The 24272-nt window shown below is 48.4% G+C and overlaps 1 protein-coding gene across 3 annotated transcripts in view; it reads left to right on the top strand.

Annotated features, from left to right (window-relative positions):
* The first annotated feature begins 466 nt into the window (after nt 1–466).
* Nucleotides 467–24272, top strand: part of mettl24 (methyltransferase like 24) — an 80861-nt gene continuing 57055 nt past the window's right edge. The window contains exons 1-2 of one of the 3 annotated variants that reach the window (XM_070884551.1): nt 467–546; nt 20069–20297. In XM_070884551.1, the coding sequence (XP_070740652.1) occupies nt 20103–20297 (195 nt within the window). In that variant the 5' untranslated portion in view covers nt 467–546; nt 20069–20102. Of the gene's footprint in view, nt 547–11268; nt 11382–12062; nt 12203–20068; nt 20298–24272 lie in introns of those variants that run through there. The other 2 variants (XM_070884550.1, XM_070884552.1) reach the window with 2 other exon arrangements.

Raw genomic sequence — 24272 nt, 5'->3', positions numbered from 1 at the left:
GGAATGGCTTGCTGGGCCACTTCAGAGTCAATCATATTGCTGTGAAACTGGAATCACATAAAGGCCAGACCGTATCCAGACAGCAGGTTTCCTTCCCTGACGTTCAGTAGCGAACCAGTTGGGGTTTAATGACAATAGTGGGATCTGAATTGGTGTTCTGCTGGATTATTAGTCCAGGCCTCTGGGTTCCTGGTCCAGTAACATAAATAACTTAATTTCCGAGGCTGGTGATAACCTACTTGTAACTGAGTGGTCTGGTCAGCCTCACATGAGATAGATATAAGTGCCACTGCTCTGCAGGCGACAACGTGTCTTTAATTAGTTTAAGCTCCAGACATTGCAACAGTTTTCATAGTGTTCATATTTGAAAGATACAAAGCAACAATTGCCTTTTGTCGCTGAGCAGATTTCCTGTACCAATGTGGAAGAAAAGGGTTTGATTGGCAGCCTGGAGCCCACCCAGGAACCATGGCCTGTCTGCTTGGACAATACTTTTCACCTTGCTCAGCAGATCCACAGAAGACGGTGCCGGATTTATTCAGTGGGGTAAGTGTGATTTCGAAAGGTTCAGAATTCTGATTTCAAGTCAGTGATAAGAATGACAAGCTCTTATTTAATAAGTAACAGCCCAGGCAACGTTCACATTCGACCCAAAGGATCATTTTCTCATCTATATTGATTTGGAAAAGGCAGGCTTGGCCTCCGTGAGAAAGGGACAGAGATTTGTAACTGAAGAAGATTGTTAAAGTGTTCAACTTTCCATGGGATCACTCTCGTCTCCTGAGTCAGAAGGTCATGCAAGTCCCACACCAGAAACTCACTCACATAATCCAGGCTGACACTTTAGTGCAGTACTGAGGGAGTGCTGCACTGTTGGAGGTGTCGTTTTTCGGATCAGGCATTAAACCGAGGCCCCTCAGTCTGCCCCCTCAGCTGGATGTTAAAGATCCCATGGCATTATTTCGAAGAAGAGCAAAGGAGTTCTCCTTGGTGTCCCGCCTAATATTTATCCTCAACCAACATCACTTTTCTGTTCAATAACTCACTTCTGTTTGTGGGAACTTGCTGTGCGCAAATTAGCTGCCACATTTCCTACATTACAGTGACTCCACTTCAAAAGCGCTGTGGAATGACGTGAGGTCATGAAAGGCGCGACATAAATGCATAAAGAGTTCTGATGAAAGGTCATCGACCTGAAACGTTAACTCTGCTTCTCTCTCCACAGATGCTGCCTGACCCGCTGAGTGTTTCCAGCATTTTTGGTTTTTATATAAGGGAAACAGGTTCCCTGAATTAAGAGAGTAGTGTGGCCCTTTCGTGGAGTTTTTGGACCAGGCTTTAAAAGAACACCCACTGCAGTGAAAACTCAATTTGGAGCCATTGTTACGGGTATTGAGAAAGCTGCAGCTGATGCTTTGTAGCTGCAGTTCTGCTCCTGGTTCATCAGCAGTGGCATTACAGCCTTCTGCCTGGTGCATGTTTGCACTGCAAGCACTCCAGCTGTTCCTTTCGGACGTTTAAACAAAGAGCCACCACATGCCATGGCAGCCATTAACTACGGCCAAAATCAAGCTGTGAGTGCCACTGGATGCGGAGCAACCTATTTACATTTGCTGTCAACAAAAGCAACCACTGGGAGATTTTTGAAAAATAGGCCAGTGGTGAATTTGGTGCCTTTGACACCAATTATTAGCTTGGCACTGTGGCAGCTGAATTAACAGTGCAGTGTGATTATGTGCATTATGATACAGTCAGTATTCCAACAGATTTCATTTTCGGAATTGATTCACAGGTTAAACAGATGCCTTTAGGCTGTTGGCCAGATGTACATCCTTGGTATTTTACCAATCCTTTTTCGGTTTGTCAGCGTCAGGTCCTGTTTATGTTGGTAGCCTCCGCAGTTGCACTGAATTTCAACAATCTATAATGTAAACTTTGGACTTTGCCAGGTTAAGAGTGTTTGCAATGAAACAGATCAATGGTACGTGACAAGGTCCAGGAAATTACTAAAACATAGTCATACGACACTGGCAGGCCCCAGCTGGAGTATTGTGGCCAATTCTGGGCACCACACTTTAGGAAGAATGTCAAGGCCTTTGAGAGGGTGCAGATGAGATTTACTAGAATGGTACCAGGGCTGAGGGAGTGAAGGATTATGGGGAGTGGGCGGGGAAGTGGAGCTGAGTCCATGATCAGATCAGCCATGATCTTATTGAATGGTGGAACAGGCTCGAGGGGCCAAATGGCCTACTCCTGCTCCTATTTCTTATGTTCTTATGAGGGACTTCAGTTACATGGCGAGATGAGAGAAGTTGGGATTGTTCTCCTTACAGCAGAGAAGGTTAAGAGGAGAGTTATTAGAGGTGTTTAAAATCCTGAACAGTTTTGATAGAGTAAATAAGAAGAAACTGTTTCCAGTAGCAGAAGAGTTGGTAATCAGAGGAAACAGAATTAAGGAGATTGGCAAAAGAACCACAGGCAGCATGTGGAACAATTTTTTACGCAGTAAGTTGTATGATCTCGAATACACAGCCTGAAAAGTGGTGGCAGCAGATTCAATAATAACTTTCAAAAGAGAATTGGATAAATACTTGAAGGGAAAAGAATTTGCAGGGCTACGGTGAAAGAGCGGGGAGTTTTCTTTAATTTATTCATAGGATATGGGCGTCGCTGGCAAGGCCAGCATTTATTGCCCATCCCTAATTGTCCTTGAGAAGATGGTGGTGAGCCGCCTTCTTGAACCGCTGCAGTTCGTGTGGTGAAGGTACTCCCACAGTGCTGTTAGGGAGGGAGTTCTAGGATTTTGACCCAGCAACGATGAAGGAACAGCAATATAGTTCCAAGTCAGGATGGTGTGTAACTTGGAGGGGAACGTGGAGGTGGTGGTGTTCCCATGCACCTGCTGCCCTTGTCCTTCTAGGTGGTAGAAGTCGCAGGTTTGGGAGGTGCTGCTGAAGAAGCCTTAGCGAATTACTACAGTGCATCTAGTAGACAAGGTGCGCCGGTGGTGGAGGGAGTGAATATTTAAGGTGATGGATGGGGTGCCAAACAAGCAGGCTGCTTTGTCCTGGATGGTGTTGAGCTTCTTGAGTGTTGTTGGAGCTGTACTCATCCATGCACGTGGAGAGTATTCCTTCACACTGCTGACTTGTAGATAGTGGAAAGGTTTTGGGGAGTCAGGAGGTGAGACACTCGCCACATAATACCCAGCTCTGACCTGCTCTTGTAGCCATAGTATTTATGTGGCTGGTCCAGTTAAGTTTCTGATCAATGGTGACTCCCAGGATGTTGATGGTATGGGATTCGGCGATGGTAATGCCATTGAATGTTAAGGGGCGGCGATTAGACACTCGCTTGTTGAAGATGGTCATTGCCTGGCACTTTTGTGGCACAAATGTTACTTGCCACTTATCAGCCCAGGCCTGAATGTCATCCAGGTCTTGCTGCATTCAAGCATGGACTGCTTCATTATCTGAGGAGTTGCGAATGGCACTGAACACTGTGCAATCATCAGCGAACAACCCCACTTCTGACCTTATGATGGAGGGAAGATCATTGATGAAACAGCTGAAGATGGTTGGGCCTAGGACACTGCCCTGAGGAACTCCTGTAGCGATGTCCTGGGGCTGTAATGATTGACCTCCAACCACCACAACCATCTTCCTTTATGTTAGCTATGACTCCAGTCAGTGGAGAGTTTTCCCCTGATTCCCATTGACTTCAGTTTTACTGGGGCTCCCTGATGCCACACTCGGTCAAATGCTGCCTTGATGTCAAGGGCAGTCACGCTCACTTCACCTCTGGAATTTAGTTCTTTGTCCACGTTTGGACCAAGGCTGTAATGAGGTCTGGAGCCGAGTGGTCTTGGCAGAACCCAAACTGGGCATCAGTGAGTAGGTTATTGGTGAGTAAGTGCCACTTGATAGCACTGTTGATGACACCTTCCATCACTTTGCTGATGATTGAGAGTAGAGTGATGGGGGTGGTAGTTGGCCAGATTGGATTTTTCCTGCTTTTTGTGGACAGGACATACCTGGGCAGTTTTCCACATTGTCGGATAGATGCCAGTGTTGTAGCTGCACTGGAACAGCTTGGCTAGAGGTGCAACCAATTCTGGAGCTAGTGGGAATAATTGGATAACTGTACCAAAGAGCCAGCACAAGCATGATAGGTCGAATGGCCTCCTTCTGTGCCGTGTCATACTATGATACTATTTTCAGGGCTATGGGAACAGAACAGGAGAGTGGGACTAGCGGAGAGCTCGTTCAAAGAGCCGGCCACAGGCATGATGGGCCGAATGACCTTCATCTGTGCTGTATCAACCTATGATTCTGTAAAAACTGTCAATGCTGGAAGCACTCATCAGAGCATAACGTAAGCTTCAGCAAAGCTGCTCAATGTGAAATCTCAGGAAATAGCTCAAAATATCATATGCACCTTGCTCTGTACATTCGAGGTTCTGACCTATCAACATGCCTGCTCTCTCCACAGTTGCTCCCTGACCTGCAGAGCATTTCCAGCATTTCATGTTGCTGTTTCACATTTCCAGCACCTGCTGTGTTTTTTTTTAATTGCTTTTAGTTTTCCAGGAAATTACTGCTGGAATCAAAAGGTTTTTATCTGACCCCCCACTCCCCCACTCCCACCGCCTCCGAAGAATAACGAGCGACTGCTTTTTTGTGGAAAAAATAATATCCTGCTGTTTGTGTCTGCTAGTGGAAGAAGTTTGACCTCCTGTAAACAAAGCGAGGTTGATGTGATACGTCGAGCTATTTCCTGAGATTTGAGATAAAGTAACTTGGCTGAAGTTGTGCACTTGGTGTTCCAAAGGACAGGAAGTAATGGTAAACAAAAGTTCCACAAACTTTCGGAAAGAATTTTTGATCCTGTTTGAGAATTTAATGCAGGGAGGAGCACTCTCATTATTACGACCTTTCAGATCCTGAAAAGTTTTAATAGAGTGGGGCCGAGGTCCAAAAATAACAAATTCCCAACCTTCCAGATCCTGAGAAGTTTTAATTGCTTGAGTCCGATGTCCAATAATGCAGGACACCACCAAGGTTGAACAGAATAGGCGAGCAGATGAGATAGATCAGGAAGAAGTGGACACATAAGAACATAAGAAATAGGAGCAGGAGTAGGCCATTTGACCCCTCAAGCTAACATTGCTTGGGCACTAATTTTAGTGCCCGGACGATATTTAGTGCCAGCAGTAGTTTAGCGCCCTAAGATTGCAGTGGAGCGCTAAGGGACTTCTCTTACGTTGCTAAGCCAGTAGCGCTACTGAAGTTCTGGTGCTATAATACATAGATCCCCTTGCCACTGGATCAAGGCCTTGCTCTGTCAAGCCTGTGTGGTAGCTGGTGTGCAACAGCCACCCCACGTTAAAATAACTCATGCACAGGCATCTTCCACACTTTAAGATGAAGTTCGGGACCTGGAACGTCAGGATCCTCATGGACAACCCCAATAGGAACAGACCAGAACGTCGCACTGCTGTTGTTGCCCAGGCACTTTGACATAGACATCGTCGCCCTAAGCGAGACCCGGAGGGCAGGGGAAGGCCAGCTCCAAGAACAAGGTGGTGGCTACACCTTCTTCTGGAAAGGCAAACCAGAAGTAGAACGCCACCTCCATGGGGTAGGCTTCGCTGTAAAAAAACAAGCTAGTGGGCCGTCTCAGAGACTCCCCTTGTGGGATAAATGAATGCCTTATGACTCGACGGCTCACCCTAGGCAGGAACCAGTGTGCTACGGTCTTTAGCACGTACACCCCAACACTGGAGGCTACAGATGAGACCAAAGAGGAATTCTACTCCAGCCTTGCATAATCCCTGTCCTGAGTCCCAAAGGGTGACAAGCTGACCCTCCTCGGCGACTTCAACGCCAGAGTTGGAAAGGACACTGACCTCTGGGGAGTTGTGATCGGCAGAGAGGAGATACGGAAAGCCAACTCCAATGGCACCCTCCTCCTGACGAAATGCTCAGAACACGGCCTTGTCATAACCAATACCCTGTTCTGTCAGAAGGACAAATATAAAGCCTCATGGCAACACCCTCACTCCAAGCAATGGCATCTGCTAGACTACGTCATCGTCCGAGCGAGGGACCGCAAAGACATGCGCACCACCCTCGCTGTGACAGGAGCTGACAACTGCAGGACAGACCACCGCCTAATTCGCTCTGTCATCACCATCAACATTACCCAAAAACAGTGACGGCAACAGAAACAATGCCGCAGGAAAATCAACGCTGGAGCACTCCAAGACCCAGCTAAGAAAGTCCTATTCTTCCAGCACTTCACTACCAACCCGACGACTCCCAGTGACCCAGAGATACAGAGTGCCCACAGCGCCTGGTCTGCCCTCAAGGCTTCTATAATCAGCATCTGTGAAGAGACGCTCGGTCACTCGACCAGGAAACACCAAGACTGGTTCGACGAGAACGACCAGGAGATCCAGGAACTAATATGCCGCAAGTGCAAAGGCATTCTTGGATTGCAAACAGCAACACAACTCGAGAGCAAGAAAGCAGCTCTCAGACATCTGAAGGTCAAGGTCCAACAGAAAACCCGCGACCTAAAGAACAGCTGGTGGGTGGAGAAAGCTCAGGAAATCCAGCAGCTAGCCGACAACCACAACGTGCGAGGATTCTTCAGCGCAGTCCAGACGACCTACGGCCCAAGTACCCAAGACCACTGCTGGCCAAGAAAGGGGAGGTACTCATCAAGGACAGAGAGGCTGTCAGTGCCTGCTGGAAGGAGCACTTTGAAGATCTTTTAACCGAGACTCTATCTTCGACGTGAGTGTCCTCGACTCCATCCCACAGCATGCCACCCGCCACCATCTCAGCACAACCCCAGCCCGGCATGGGGTAGAAAAGGCCATCCAACAACTGAAGAACAGAAGTCATCGGGAGCAGATGGAGTCCCCGCCGAAGCACTAAATCATGGCGGAGAAGCACTACTGGCACAGATCCATGATCTCATCTCTCTTATCTGGAAGGAGGAGATCATGCCAGGGGATCTCAGAGACCATCTTCAAGAAAGGTGACAAGTCTAACTGCGGTAACTAGAGGAAATTCCCTGCTGTTGATCACCGGGAAAGTCATCACAAGAATCCTCCTCAATTGCCTTCTCCCTGTGGCTGAAGAGCTCCTCCTAGAGTCGCAATGCGGATTCCGCCCACTTAGGGGCACAATGGACATGATCTTCACCGCGCGGCAGATACAAGAGAAATGCAGGGAACAGCACCAACCCTTATACATGGCCTTCTTTGACCTCACAAAGGCCTTTGACACTGTCAACCATGAGGGATTATGGAGTGTCCTCCTCAGATTTGGCTGCCCCCCAAAAATTTGTCACCATCCTCCGCCTGCTCCACATGAAATGTAAGACATGATCCTGACCAACGGATCCATTACAGACCTATTCCATGTCCGGGCCGGGGTCAAGCAGGGCTGCGTCATCGCACCAACGCTCTTCTCAATCTTCCTCGCTGCAATGCTCCATCTCACCCTCAGAAAGCTCCCCGCTGGAGTGGAGCTAAATAACAAGACAAACGGGAATCTGTTCAATCTCCGCCGCCTCCAGTCCAGATCCAAGGTTGTCCCATCCTCCGTCATCGAACTACAGTACGCAGACGACGCTTGCATCTGAACCCCAAGCTGTCAACACCTTCACTGAGGCTTACGAGAGCATGGGCCTTACACTAAACATCCGTAAGACATAGGTCCTTTACCAACCTGTCCCCGCCACACAGCACTGCCCCCCCCGGTTATCAAAATCCACAATGAGGCCTTGGACAACGTGGACCATTTTCCATATCTCAGGAGCCTACTGTCAACAAGGGCAGACATTGACGACGAGGTCCAACACCGCCTTCAGTGTGCCAATGCAGCCTTTGGTCATCTGAGGAAGAGAGTGTTTGAAGACCAGGACCTGAAACCCGGCACTAAGCTCATGGTCTACAGAGCAGTAGTGATACCCGCCCTCCTATATGGCTCAGAGACATGGACTATGTACAGCAGGCACCTCAAAGCATTGGAGAAGTACCACCAACGCTGCCTCCTGCAAATCCATTGACAGGATAGGTGCACCAAAGTCAGTGTACTCGTTCAGGCCAACATCCCCAGCATCGAAGCATTGACCACGCTCGATCAGCTCCGTTGGACAGGCCACATCGCCCGCATGCCTGACACAAGACTCCCAAAACAAGCATTCTACTCAGAGCTCCGACACGGCAAGTGAGCCTCAGGGGAGCAGAGGAAACATTTCAAGGACACCCTCAAAGCCTCTTTGAAAAAATGCAACATCCGCATCGGCTCCTGGGAATCCCTGGCCCAAGACCGCCCAAAGTGGAGGAAAAGCATCCGGGAAGGCGCTGAACACCTGGAGTCTCTTCGCCGAGAGCAAGCTGAAGCCAAGTGTCGACAGCGGAAGGAGCACGCGGCAACCCAGGCATCCCAACCTCCCGTTCCTTCAACCACCGTCTGCCCCACCTGTGACAGAGACTGTAGATGCCGCATCGGACTCTTCAGTCACCAGAGAACTCATTTTTAGTGTGGAAGCAAATCATTCTCGAATCTGAGGGACTGCCTAAGAATAATACTGGCAAAGTAGCGCACTAAGGGAAGGTCAGCTGGACCACCTGAAGGGTAAAAATAAATGCGAGGGAAGTGAGTGGAACATTTTTAAACAGCGGACAAAATGAAACAAAGCGAAATAAAGTGCAAGTAAATGAAAAAACCTCACCTTCTAACCACTCACCTGATGACCCATTTCAGTATCGCCCCGGGAGCTTCAGGTACGCCTGATTTCACTGGCGCGCTGAGCGGCAGGCGCTAAGGCAGGTAAACCCATTGAAGTTCCAACCACCCACATTGACGTCATCAAGTGGGTGTCACTAGAGTGCGCATCGCTAACTGGTAGTGCCACCGGTAACCCTCCAATCAAGTTCTTGGGAGGCGCAGACAGCGCGGTGCTCTGGCGGTAAGTGCTTAGCGCCCCTCTCCAGTGCACTGTTACATTCACCTTTTCGCCCTATGTATTACAGAAGGAAGACTGAGGAATCTTTTTAGTCTCAACAAAGTGAGGATGCAGGGAGGAGAAAGCGGGTGTAGGACTGTGTATTTGGAGCTTCACAGGAGCAAGAGAGTGAAGTTCAGAGGAGCAATCACCACAGGCCACGGTAGCTAAAGTAGAGAGAGAAACAAAAAAGTTGTAATGGAGAGATGTCACAGGCTAGACATGAGCGAGACCTGTGTCCTGTGTCAGGTCGAAAGCTTCTCTGTACATAGAATTACATAGCATATACAGCACAGACACAGGCCATTCGGTCCAAACAGTCGATGCTGCCGATAATGTTCCACTCGAGCCTCCTCATGTCTTAACATAGAAACATAGAAACATAGAAAATAGGTGCAGGAGCAGGCCATTCAGCCCTTCTAGCCTGCACAGCCATTCAATGAGTTCATGGCTGAACATGAAACTTCAGTACCCACTTCCTGCTTTCACGCCATACCCCTTGATCCCCCGAGTAGTAAGGACTTCATCTAACTCCCTTTTGAATATATTTAGTGAATTGGCCTCAACTACTTCCTGTGGTAGAGAATTCCACAGGTTCACCACTCTCTGGGTGAAGAAGTTTCTCCTTATCTCGGTCCTAAATGGCTTACCCCTTATCCTTAGACTGTGACCCCTGGTTCTGGACTTCCCCAACATTGGGAACATTCTTCCTGCATCCAACCTGTCCAAACCCGTCAGAATTTTAAACGTTTCTATGAGGTCCCCTCTCACTCTTCTGAACTCCAGTGAATACAATTAACTCATCTAATAAGAACATAAGAACAGAAGAAATAGGAGCAGGAGAAGGCCATACAGCCCTTTGAGCCTGCTCCACCATTTAATAAGATCATGGCTGATCTGATCATGGACTCAGCTCCACTTCCCTGCCCGCTCCCCACATCACCCCTTATCCCCTTATCATTTAAGAAACTGTCTATTTCTGTCTTAAATTTATTCAATGTCCCAGCTTCCACAGCTCTCTGAGGCAGCGAATTCCACAGATTTACAACCCTCTGAGAGAGGAAATTCCTCCTCATCTCTGCGGCCCCTTATTCTAAGATCATGCCCTCTAGTTCTAGTCTCCCCCATCGGTGGAAACATCCTCTCTGCATCTACCTTGTCAAGCCTCCTCATAATCTTATATGTTTCGATAAGATCACCTCTCATTCTTCTGAATTCCAGTAAGTAGAGGCCCAACCTACTCAACCTTTCCTCATAAGTCAACCCCCTCATCCCCGGAATCAACCTTGTGAACCTTCTCTGAACTGCCTCCAAAGCAAGTATATCCTTTCGTATATATTGAAACCAAAACTGCACGCAGTATTCCAGGTGTGGCCTCACCAATACCTTATATATAGCTGTAGCAAGACTTCCCTGCTTTTATACTCCATCCCCTTTGCAATAAAGGCCAAGATACCATTGGCCTTCCTGATCACTTGCTGCACCTGCATACTATCCTTTTGTGTTTCATGCACAAATACCCTCAGGTCCCGCTGTACTGCGGCACTTTGCAATCTTTCTCCATTTAAATAATAACTTGCTCTTTGATTTTTTTTCTGCCAAAGTACATGACCTCTCACAATCCAACATTATGGGCCCAAGTTTCAACTGGATTTGCTCCTATTTTTTTGGAGCAACTAGCTTTTTTTGGAGTATCCTAGAAATTGCAAATCTCCACATTTAGTTTGCTCCAGTTCTAGTGAGTTAGTTTAGTTTCGCTTTAGTTCCGTTCTTTTTCCAAGAGGGGGTGCGTCCAGCCACTTACGCCTATTTTGAAAGTTTGAGCGCCGAAAAGTTACTCCAAACTACATTAGAACAGAGTAAGTGTCCACTTTTGTACGCCAGGAAAAACCTTGTGTAGAGTTAAGAAATCAGCGCAGCTAGCCAGAGATTGGGGGGGGCGGGGGGGGGGGGGGGGGGGAAGAGAGAGCACTAAACACCTTCACTTTTAAAAACAAAGAACCATCATCAATAATAAATGATGAATCAATAAATAAAAAAATAAAAGTCCCTCCCTCACCTACTGCAGCACGCAGCACCTATCCATTCGATCAGGGGCGGGAAATCGATCACCCAGCGGCAAAGCTCGCTAAAGCACGCAGCAGCATTTCTTCGGCCGTTCAGCCAGGGGCTAGGGGCAGGAAAGCACTCATCCAGCCAATGTTTCTGTGCCAGCACACTCTAACGCACATGCGCAACGCTGCCGGCACTCACAGACATGCTGGGCCCTAGCCCCGTCCCATGCCGGCTGTGTAGACACAGCACGTCAATAGCTCAAGCTGCGTTGCGCCGACTGGAAAACACTTCAGAATAACCAGGTATTTTTCAGGCGCATTTTTCATTCTAAGTAATAGGCGCAAGGCTCAGAGGTGCGTCGTTCTAATGACCAGTTCAAACTTGGGCCCTATATTCCATCTGCCAAATTTTTGCCCACTCATTTCGCCTGTCTATGTCCTTTTGCAGATTTTTTGTGTCCTCCACACACATTGCTTTTCCTCCCATCTTTGTATCATCAGCAAACTTGGCTACGTTACACTCAGTCCCTTCTTCCAAGTCGTTAATGTAGATTGTAAATAGTTGGGGTCCCAGCACTGATCCCTGCGGCACCCCACTAGTTACTGGTTGCCAACTAGAGAATGAACTATTTATCCCGACTCTCTGTTCACTGTTAGTTAGCCAATCCTCTATCCATGCTAATATATTACCCCCAACCCCGTGAACTTTTATCTTGTGCAGTAACCTTTTATGTGGCAACTTGTCAAATGCCTTCTGGAAGTCCAAATACACCACATCCACTGGTTCCCCTTTATCCACTCTGTTCGTTACATCCTCAAAGAACTCCAGCCAATTCGTCAAATATGACTTCCCCTTCATAAATCCATGCTGACTCTGCCTGACCGAACTACATCTATCCGCGTGGAGCGTGGAGCAGCGTGGAGGCCCCGACCTGCAAGAGACCATCAGCGGAAGATTGGGGCCATAAAAGGAGCGGCGAGCAGTGGCCTGGGAGGCATGCCACTACAAGGTACAGCGCGAGCTGGTGCAGGAGGGCAACGGCAGCAAAGAGTGACGTCAGCAAGGTCCATGTCGGTGATTGGGGCGTGGGAAGGTGCAGCAGGAGTGACGAGATCGGGGCGAAGTGAGTGGTGAGAGACTGTGGAGGGATGTGATCGGGGCCCAGGGGAGGCGTGAGTTCGGGGCCCAGGGGCAGCACGGGCCAGTCCACACTGCGATATGTGTGCGCATTGCAGCCGTGCAGCAGAGCAGGTCTCCAGTTGTCTTGGGTAATCCTTGCCACTGGACCAAGACCTAGCTCTGTCAAGCTCATGTGGTGGCTGGTTTGCAATGGCCACCACACGTTAAAAAAAATCCACGCACCGGCATCTTCCACCCTTGAGGATGTAGTTCGGGTTCTTCTTTCGAAACACCTGTGAACTCATCCTTTTTTTTTGGCGTGGAAGCAAGTTATCCTCGTTTCGAGGGACTGCCTATGATGATGATGTCAACATAACCCTCTATTTCCTTCTCCCTCTAGCTTCCCCGTCTGTACTATTGACCTCAACTGTTCCTTGTGGTAGCAAGTTCCACATTCTCACCACTCTCTGGGGAAAGAGGTTTCTTACTTTTGTTTCACAGCTATGGTTGTTTTGGAAAATTCACACCTTTCCCTGGAGCCTCTATTTCCACTCGCTGGGACTGCCTGGAGCGAGGTTCGTACCCTGCACCTTCTGACTCGAGGTGAGAATGCTACCACTAAGCTGAGCAGCTGTGGTAATACCTCCAAACCTTCACCTTCATAAGAAATAGGAGCAGGAGTAGGCCATCTGGCCCCTCAAGTCTGCTCCCCCATTCAATATCATGGCCGATCTGATCTTGGCCTCAACTCCACTTCCCTGCCCATAACCCTCGACTCCCTCATTGTTCAAAAATCTGTCTATCTCCACCTTAAATATATCCAATGACCCAGCCATCACAACTCTCTGGGGCAGAGAATTCCAAAGATTTACGACTCTCAGAGAGAGAAATTCCTCCTCATCTCCATTTTAAATGGGCGACCTCTTATTCTGAAACTATGGCCCCAGTTCTAGATTCCCCCACGAGGGGAAACATCCTCTTTGCATCTACCCTGTCAAACCCCCTCATAATCTTATACGCTTAATGACTGGCCAGGAAATTGTGGGGAGTGCACACGCAAATTTCTGATATGTGCTCCCAGCAGGCGTAGCGCCCTGCTGGGAGGGAGTAGGGCTTGCACATTTACTCCTATATTGACAGGTGATTATCTTGCAACAATGGTCTCACACGCTTGAATTCTTTGGTGTGACAATAGTGTCCACCAACCATTAGTGTCTGTCAGCATAGACATTGATTTAGTTTGAATCTGGAAATTCTGTGATCTTTTTGGAGTGGGTGTGTGGGAGAAATGGTCAATTTCCAGCAGAGGGGATCAGGATTTGGGGCAGGACTCACATATAAGCAGAGTTCGACAATTTCTAAAATACAGCCCGAATTCCGGCAGATGTTGGGGCTGAGTGGAAGATGCGTCTGCCTCAAACGTGGCAGATGTTTGGATAATGGGGGCGGAGCCTGATCCATTATTTAAGCCACTGTTGCACCAACTCAAACATGCACAGAGCAGGTATGAGTTGCCTGCCGACCTGCCATAACATAAGAACATAAGAACATAAGAATTAGGAACAGGAGTAGGCCATCTAGCCCCTCGAGCCTGCTCCGCCATTCAACAAGATCATGGCTGATCTGGCCGTGGACTCAGCTCCACTTACCCGCCCGCTCCCCGTAACCCTTAATTCCCTTACTGGTTAAAAATAATATTTGACGCAACAAATTAATTGACCGCGGCAGGACTAGAACCTGCAATCTTTTGCTAACATCACAGTTGCAATGAAAGTCAGACGCCTTATCCATTAGGCCACGCTTGTCATACCAGGGAGCGGTTGATTTCTCAAGCTCGGACTGCCCATAAACTATATCTGACATCTCAGTCAGGAGCAACCTGAATTTTATTTTTTTTGCTGTGCTGCTAAATAAAAGATTTTACCAGCTGCCTTTCAGCAGCTTTGGGCAGGGGCTGGTTTCATTGAGCCCACTTGCTTGAGGCTCCCTTTGGCCATTCCCACAAGTCTTTCTGTTGGAGGTGGAACAGGATCCTTCAAACTAATCCTCAAATTTGCTAAGTAAATGGAACAGGAGGAGGCCGTTCGGCCCCTTGAGCCTGCTCCGCCATTCAATTAGATCACGGCTCTGTATCTCATCTGCATTCACCCACCTTGGTTCCGTAACTCTGTATAAAATATACCAATCTCAGTTTTTAAGTTTTCAATTGACACCAGCCCCCGCACCAGCCTCAACTGCTTTTCGAGGGAGAGAGTTCCCGAATTCCCACTTACCCTTTGTGTGAAGAAGCACTTCCTGACATTCAGCATCCTTCTTGCTAGAGCACGGCCTGCTGAGATTTGAGTCCTGAAGCTCTGACTTCCGACAGACTGCACTGGCACCTGTGGCTCTCCCGGCACCCTTGTGCTCTGTGCATCTCCCAGTCACAAACACGCAAACGGCACTAACTAGAGGCATCTGGGTTCGGGGTGGGGGGAGGGGGTGATACGACGGATGCAGAGGCTCTTACAACTGCCACTCACCCCAAATCCATCGCGGACATCGCCAGAGTGGTCTTCACTGTGTCTCCCCCCCCCGCCACACGTCTCCGATCCTCTGAGCTCATTCTCAGCGCCTTTGCGTAAATGCGATGCTCGCTCAGCATCTCTTTTGCTGTAACATGGATCCCTGAGATCACGTTCCTGGTGCTCTGGGGCCAAGGGCTGTCTTCTGCAGCGCCTCCTCTGCTCATTGTCACCCCCGACTCCCACCCCTCCCCAGCACCCTCAACCTCTGTGACTCGCCCAGTTCCAAACTCTCATCAGAATTACGTAGATTCCCCCCCAGATGAATCTCTCTGGGTCGGTGGGTGAGAGAGACAACAGGTGAATTGTCAGCGTGGGTGCTGGGGGTATGATATTGGGGCGGTGGAAGAGGGCTGTCAGAGGCCCAGAGGTGTGCTGATTGCCCACTGTCTCAAGGAATCTGTGATGTATATACTCCTCCTCTGCAGCAGCTCGCTCGGGCTTATCCAAGAGGGAGAAATAAAGGAAAATACGCTCGAAGCACAGGCTGAATTACTGGATGCCTGCTCAGCTGGATTTACACAATACCAGTCACTGTCTTGCATGCATGCACGGTACACAAGCCTTTATTATGGCCAGACGCTGATGGGTCTGACAAACCTACAGCATGCCACAGGCGCCTCCCACCTCCCCATCTCGGCTGCCTGCCTCCCCAGGATCAACAATGCATCTTCCTCCTGTACCTCCACGGGTGCAGTGGTGGGTGGTTCTGCGCCCGTAGCCTGTGACTGGTTGTACTTGGGCCGACCTTTCCCCCGTGGTGGAGGATCAGTGAAGCAGAATAGTAGTTGTCTGTTGACAGTAGTGATGGCATTTACGGAGATGTGAGGAGAAATTTCTTCTTCTCAGAGAATTGTGTATCTTTGGAATTCCCTACCTCAGAGCGTCGTTGAGTATATTCAAGGCTGAGATAAATAGATTTTTGGACTCTAAAGCAATCAAGGGATATGGGGATCAGATGGGAAAGTGGAGTTTAGGTTGAAGATCAACCATGATCTTATGGCCTACTCCTGCTCCTATTTCTGAAGTTGAAGTTACACAGCCTGCATACACACCATCGCAAATTAAAATGAGCAATTCCCATGATTTCCGATAGGATGTGCACCACTGCAAAATGGCGGCTGGAAGTCCTACACACCTACTGTCCCCTCCTCACTCCCGAATTTCTCAGCTTTTCTCTGGCAAATTGTTGGTCATGTTTAGGATGCTGGATGATTGTTTATTTGCTTGTTGAAGCACATTGTTGGCACGCTCTGTTACAACAGTTGTCCATCCTAATACCATTAGAGCAAATGATATAACTGTTGGAACCTGAGCTGGGTTAATGAAGTGAGCTGGAGATGCTCTGGGAAGTCAATCTGAGGTCCTCCTAATTCACTTCAGACATAATCCTTCTAAATCCACTTTATTTTTCATTTCAGCAAACCCATCTTTTCACATTGCGGCCTGTGAAAAATCCTAACCTGATCCAATTCAATGTTTGTAGAAACTCATATATATATATATACCTTGAAGTGCTTGTTTCATTGGATGGTGGTTACTTTTCTGAACATTTTGGCATGGCCATTGTTGGGGACATCAGGTCCTGGCAATTGAAACATTTCTTGGGCATAGAAAGAACTTGGGGGGGTGAAATTATCCCTTTTTGAGAGGCCTGTTAACACGGCATGTTTTGCCCGGGGGAGGGGGTGGGGGGGGGGGCATGACGGGCTCCCAGGAAATTACCCGGAAGTTTGTGAAGGCGCTACCATGGCAGCGGCGCACCCTGGGCTGCCGCACAGCCGCCGATGATGTCATCGCCTTGCGCAGCGACCCCTTTCCACCCCGTGGGGGAAATTGCCCTGTGAGGCTGGAGCTCATGGATGTTAATGCCAGCTTCGTGGGTCGCGAAGCTGGCCGACATCCGCTCGCGGGGCGGAAGTTAAAGGGGAGATCGCTAGCCCACCGTGCTGCCATCTTACATGTTTTGCCGATTCTCGGGTCGGCTCACTTACCTCTTTTTTTGGATGGCAGCCCGGCACTCTGATTGGGTGACCTGGTGGACCGGTGGAGGCCATCAGAGGGCTTGTAGAGTGCGCAACGGCCCCTCCTTTAAGCGAAAGGGGAGCCGTGTTGAAGTGCGTCAGCCCCGCCTAGCGCTGCACAGCTCGCCTTGTTAGCACTGTTTCCTTTGAGGGGCAGTAAATCCAATTCACTGGCCAGGTCAGGACTTCCCCACCAGGTGTAGGAAACCCCGCTCTGAGTGGGTTACCGTCCCCAATCGGGGTGGGGGGGGGTGGGGGCAGAGCAATGTCACCCCCTTGCGATTGAAGTGTAGTCACTGTTGTAATGTAGGAAACATGGCAGCCAATTTGCGCACAAGATCCCACGAACAACAATTAAATAAGCAGGAAACGATAGACCAGTTAGTCTACCATCTGTGGTTGGGAAAATGTTGGAGTCCATTATTACAGAAGCAGTAGCAGGACATTTGGAAAAGCAAAATTTGGTCAGGCAGAGTCAGCATGGATTTATGAAGGGGAAGTCATGTTTGACAAATTTGCTGGAATTCTTTGAGGATGTAACGAACAGGGTGGATAAAGGGGAACCAGTGGATGTGGTGTATTTGAACTTCCAGAAGGCATTTGACAAGGTGCCACATAAAAGGTTACTGCACGATAAAAGTTCATGGGGTTGGGGGTAATATATTAGCATGGATAGAGGATTGGCTAACTAACAGAAAAGAGAGAGTCAGGATAAATGGTTCATTCTCGGCTTGGCAATCAGTAACTAGTGGGGTGCCACAGGGATCAGTGCTGGGACCCCAACTATTCACAATCTATATTAACGACTTGGATGAAGGGGCCAAGTGTAACGTAGCCAAGTTTCCTGATGATACAAAGATGGGAGGAAAAGCAATGTGTGAGGAGGACGCAAAAAATCTGCAAAAGGACATAGACAGGCTAAGTGAGTGAGCAAAAATTTGGCAGATGGAGTATAATGTTGGAAAGTGTGAGGTCATGAACTTTGGCAGAAAAAAATCAAAAAGCAAGTTATTATTTAAATGGAGAAAGATTGCAAAGTGCTGCAGTACAGCAGGACCTGGGGGTACTTGTGCATGAAACACAAAAGAATAGTATGCAGGTACAACAAGTGATCAGGAAGGCCAATGGTATCTTGGCCTTTATTGCAAAGGGAATGGAGTATAAAAGCAGGGAAGTCTTGCTACAGCTATATATAAGGTATTGGTGAGGCCACACCTGGAATACTGCGTGCAGTTTTGGTTTCCATATTTACGAAAGGATATACTTGATTTGGAAGCAGTTCAGAGAAGGTTCACTAGGTTGATTCCGGAGATGAGGGGGTTGACTTATGAGGAAAAGTTGAGTAGGTTGGGCCTCTGCTCATTGGAATTCAGAAGAATGAGAGGTGATCTTATTGAAACATATAAGATTATGAGGGGGCTTGACAAGGTGGATGCAGAGAGGATGTTTCCACTGATGGGGGAGACTAGAACTAGAGGGCACGATTTTAGAATAAGGGACTGCCCATTTAAAACAGAGTTGAGGAGGAATTTCTTCTCCCAGATGGTTGTAAATCTGTGGAATTCACTGCCTCAGAGAGCTGTGGATGCTGGGACATTGAATAAATTTAAGACAGAAATAGACAGTTTCTTAAATAATAAGGGATTATGGGGAGCAGGTGGGGAAGTGGAGCTGAGTCCATGATCAGATCCGCTATGATCTTATTAAATGGTGGAGCAGGCTTGAGGGGCCATATGGCCTACTCCTGTTCCTATTTCTTATGTTCTTATGTTAAATGAGATTATCTTTTGTTTTAGAGATGTTGGTTGAGGGATAAGTATTGGCCAGGACACCAGGGAGAACTATCTTGCTCTTTTTCAAATAGTGCCGTGGGATCTTTACGTCTACCCGAGAGCAGACAGGTCCTCAGTGTAAAGTCTAATCTGAGAGACGGCACCTCTGTCAGTGCAGCACTCCCTCAGCACTGCACTGGAGTGGCAGGCTTGTGCTCAAGTGTCAAGTGGGACTTGAACCCACAACCTTCTGAGATAGAAAGGAAAAAACGTATTAATGATGTATATACATTAATGATTTAGATGAAGGAATTGAGTGTAATATCTCCAAGTTTGCAGATGACACTAAACTGGGTGGCAGTGTGAGCTGCGAGGAGGATGCTAAGAGGCTGCAGGGTGACTTGGACAGGTTAGGTGAGTGGGCAAATGCATGGCAGATGCAGTATAATGTGGATAAATGTGAGGTTATCCATTTTGGGGGAAAAAACATGAAGGCAGAATATTATCTGAATGGCGGCAGATTAGGAAAAGGGGAGGTGCAACGAGATCTGGGTGTCATGGTTCATCAGTCATTGAAAGTTGGCATGCAGGTACAGCAGACGGTGAAGAAGGCAAATGGTATGTTGGCCTTCATAGCGAGGGGATTTGAGTTTTGGAGCAGGGAGGTCTTGCTGCAGTTGTACAGGGCCTTAGTGAGGCCTCACCTGGAATATTGTGTTCAGTTTTGGTCTCCTAATCTGAGGAAGGACGTTCTTGCTATTGAGGGAGTGCAGCGAAGGTTCACCAGACTGATTCCAGGGATGGCTGGACTGTCATATGAGCAGAGACTGGATCAACTGGGCCTTTATTCACTGGAGTTTAGAAGGATGAGAGGGGATCTCATAGAAACGTATAAAATTCTGACAGGACTGGACAGATTAGATGCAGGAAGAATGTTCCCGTTGTTGGGGAAGTCCAGAACCAGGGGACATAGTCTTAGGATAAGGGGTAGGCCATTTAGGACTGAGATGAGGAAAAACTTCTTCACTCAGAGAGTTGTTAACCTGTGGAATTCCCTGCCGCAGAGAGTTGTTGATGCCAGTTCATTGGATGTATTCAAGAGGGAGTTAGATATGGCCCTTGCGTCTAAAGGGATCAAAGGGTATGGCGAGAAAGCAGGAAAGGGGTACTGAGGGAACAATCAGCCATGATCTTATTGAATGGTGGTGCAGGCTCGAAGGGCCAAATGGCCTACTCCTGCACCTATTTTCTATGTAATTATTGGACATCTTTTCTTTTCTTATAAAACAATGGTGTTGTTTGTTAGTGTTGAGTAAAACCAATAAAGAATACAGTTCTGCCATTCCTGGGTCTGCAGTCAACAGTGTTCTATAACAGCTGTAATATTCATCTACAGCAAAGAGGTTCAGTGAATTGTTGGTCAGATATTTTTTCACAGTGTTTTGGTTTATGTTGATTTTTACTGCACGGCATAATTCCAGCACATGACTTATTCAACTTTTTGCTTTAGATTGGGGAGTGAAGACAAACATTTCGAAGTGGAAATGGCCAAAGCTGGATGTGAGGTTCACTATTTTGACCCAAGTATCAAAGAGGCCCACATTCAGAAGAGTGAGGGTTACTGGCACCATCGCATGTCAATCGACTGGAGAGATCCCAACCCAGCCATCGTAGCCCAGGGACAGCACAGAACTGCAAAAAAGTTGGGTGTAATAATGAATGAATTTGGCCACAGGAAGGTGAGTCTTACAATAGATGAAGGGGAAGCACTGCCCTCTCTAAGACACTTCTTTCTTTCCCTTTTTATCATTTATATTTGTAATTGTTTTTAGTCTGCCAAATTGTGACTAAGACTGGAAGACTTTATGAATCCTCTTCACAACTTGAGAGCAGCATTGCTGGCAGGCTGGGTGCAGGTTGTCTCCTGTTCGAGCTGTGAATGCTGAATGGAATATAGTAAGACATAATAATAAAAGGGGGGGAAAAAGAAGTATTATCTTCACCGAGGATGGTAATGTTATTCTTACCAAATGTAGGCGAAGAGTGAGGGTGGGGAAGGGGGATCTATTTTAATGTGGAGCCGGTTTTGGGACGAGTGCATAATGCTCTTGCTAGCCTAGATTTCAGGCTTTGTGCTATTTTAACTCCCAGGCCTGATTCCCACCTGATTGTGTTGGGAATGGGAAGCCCATCCACTTTCCATGAGAGGGGTAAGACTAGGGGGAGAAATGGCCTTCGCCGAGCTGGAGCAGTGTGCTCTCTACATTGGTGGCCCCTCGAGAGCTGTCCTCATTAGAGATTTCGAGGTGGACTGAATAGATAGGGGCTTTCACATGTCTTCTGCCGTCTGCTCTCGGCAGAGCAGTGGGACCGATGAGACTCAGCCCCAAGTGAGAGGCAGTGGTGCAATGGGAGTGTGGTGTGCCTTGCCCTCTTTCCAGATGTCAGATTGTCCGCCCCCTCCCCACACCCCCAACCGATACCTGTCTCACGCCGAACCGATATCTTCCACTCCTCCAACCGATACCTGCCACTCCCCCAACCGATACCTGCCACTCCCCCAACTGATACCTGCCACTCCCCCAATCGATACCTGCCACTCCCCCAATCGATACCTGCCACTCCCCCAATCGATACCTGCCACTCCCCCAATCGATACCTGCCACTCCCCCAACTGATACCTGCCACTCCCCCAACCGATACCTGCCACTCCCCCAATCGATACCTGCCTTTCCCCAATCGATACCTGCCTTTCCCCAACCGATACCTGCCACTCCCCCAACCGATACCTGCCACTCCCCCAACCGATACCTGCCACTCCCCCAACCGATACCTGACACTCCCCCAACCGATACCTGCCACTCCCCCAACCGATACCTGCCACTCCCCCAACCGATACCTGCCACTCCCCCAACCGATACCTGCCACTCCCCCAACCGATACCTGCCACTCCCCCAACCGATACCTGCCACTCCCCCAACCGATACCTGCCACTCCCCCAACCGATACCTGCCACTCCCCCAACCGATACCTGCCATTCCCCCAACCGATACCTGCCACTCCCCCAACCGATACCTGCCATTCCCCCAACCGATACCTGCCACGACCCCAACCGATCCCTGCCACTCCCCCAACCGATACCTGCCACTCCCCCAATCGATACCTGCCTTTCCCCAACCGATACCTGCCACTCCCCCAACCGATACCTGCCACTCCCCCAACCGATACCTGCCACTCCCCCAACTGATACCTGCCACTCCCCCAACCGATACCTGCCACTCCCCCAACCGATACCTGCCACTCCCCCAACCGATACCTGCCACTCCCCCAACCGATACCTGCCACTCCCCCAACCGATACCTGCCATTCCCCCAACCGATACCTGCCATTCCCCCAACCGATACCTGCCATTCCCCCAACCGATACCTGCCACTACCCCAACCGATACCTGCCACTACCCCAACCGATACCTGCCAACACCCCCTCCCCCAACCAATACCTGCCACACCTCCATCCAATACCTGCCATGGTGCTAGAAGGCCAGCTATAGGAAGCAGAGTAACAGGAAGAGTTCAACTCAGTGAGATGGCCGCTGAGATAGGGCGCCTGATCCGCTCCAGCTAAAATTGCTTTGGGGTTGTAGAATCATAGAGCACAGAAGGAGGCCATTTGGCCCGTCGTGCTTGTGCCAGCTCTTTGAAAGCGTTATCCAATTAGTCCCACTCCCCTGCACTTTCCCCATAGCCCTGCAATTCTTTCCCCTTGAAGTATTTATCCAGTTCCTTTTTGAAAGTTATTATTGAATCTGTTTCCACCAGCCTTTCAGGCAGTGCATTCCAGATCATAACACTTCGCTGGGTAAAAAGAATTCCCCCCATTTTCATTCTGGTTCTTTTTGGCATTACCTTAAATCTGTCTGTTCTGGTTACTGGCCCTCCTGCCCGTTTCTCCCGATCTACATCGTGCCATCCCGATTTGCTTGCAATCACGAGGAACCTGCCTGTTTGCAGCGGGCGTCTCAGCCGGCGAAAGGCAGTGAGCAGTTCAAACAGCGGCCACTGAAAGGGGGAGTAAGTCATGTCGCTGGATTTTAACGGCCTCCCTGCCCCATTCCCATCAAGTCTCCGCCCGAATCCTGACACTCTTCCCCCTCCCTTCCTGGAGAACCCGCTATTTTTGACCCAGAAAGATTGTAGAATGTCTAGACCACAGATGGATTAACACATTTCCTGTTGTTTTTATTACTCGGGTTTCTTCATTATAGGAAATTGTTGAAAGACTGCAATATTTTGGGAGAAAATAACAGTGTCACTCTTTTGCGACTATCAGCCCGGAGCAATCCGGCTCGGTGCCTTGTAGTGATTACAAACAGGTTCTGTTTTATTTTGCATTAAGAGTCCCACACACAGTTTGGTTGATGCATGTTCTTGGGCGCTAGGTAGTTGCACATGAGGTTCAAGGAAAATAGTTACACGAAATTGGAAGAAATTAGCATCAGTTATTTTGACTGGGCTTCTCCGGATCGAACGCCGTAACTTTGGTGGGAGATCTGCGGAAACACCATTTACATCCTTTCTCCAGGGTTCCAGCAGATTATTCTCCTCTGCAGAAGGAGGCAGGCCACACATCCTGATTTTATTGACAACAAGGTGAGGGAATGGAACTTTTCCCATTTCAGGCACTTGGTGTCAGCATCAAGCACTCCCAGGTCAGGTATTGCACAGCCAGATACAGCGTACAACTCTCTTTACTCTGCCCAAACTTCAGAAGAGCACCTCCAACTGCATCAGTACAACATTTGCTCCATTTCCTGCAACAGCCATCCTGTGATTTCCAACAAGTGCCAAATTAGGGACAGTTTTGTGCTCTAGGCCTATGCCTAGAACTGCATTGAGACCACCCAATCTCGTTAGACATAGGACCCATACAGAGACAGAGCAGACTTTCATCTCATTAGTCTGGGCTGCATTTGAACTCTGGCGCCAGAGATAAATAGTGAATATCTAATTCAATCCCTAAATCTGTAATTTTAATCACACAAATATTATTATTTTAAGATTTCCACAATAAAAAGTACAATATTTTTTCTCATTAGCATCTGTGCAATGACAGACCTAAGGACAGCAGGGATGACCTTAGAAGCTTTCAGCCAAGAAATTTATTTGTCTTCCACAAACTCCCTGTGCTTGTAATATCCTGTAAAGATGTCACTTGTTGTTTACAGTATGTTTTTTTTCCAGGAGGTTAGTGTTTGGTAAACACTTACGGAAAGCTTTCCGAATAGTATTGCTATGCAACATAACAAACTCGAGCTTGAAATTCCTGTTAACCCGTGAGTTAGCACGTCCATTAAAGTAGAATAGTTAAAGAGATCATTTATATTTGTGTGGCTGTTTTGACGACCCCAGGTTATCCCAGTGTGCTTCACAGCCAGTGAATCACTTTTGAAGTACAGGGAAACTGGTGGCCATTTTACACACAGCAAGATCCCACAAATGGAAATGAGATACTACAGTTCCCAGGAAATGTCGTATGGCCGTTCCTCTGTGTGTGTGGGGTGGGGAGGCGGGGCACTGTTCAATAGCTGGCTCACCAGGAAGAGAAGGAGAGAAGAAGTAAAGAAGTACAGCAAGGAAAAGTAGGCACAGAGAGTGGGGTGTGAGGTAGGCCAGAAGCTCTAACTCCAGCGGGTGTAGAGGGTCAGGAGGGCTTCG

This window comes from Pristiophorus japonicus, chromosome 7 (assembly GCF_044704955.1).
Source record: "Pristiophorus japonicus isolate sPriJap1 chromosome 7, sPriJap1.hap1, whole genome shotgun sequence".
Taxonomy (NCBI): domain Eukaryota; kingdom Metazoa; phylum Chordata; class Chondrichthyes; family Pristiophoridae; genus Pristiophorus; species Pristiophorus japonicus.
The sequence above is the reverse complement of the archived record's forward strand: the minus strand, read 5'-3'. Positions and strand labels throughout refer to the sequence as shown.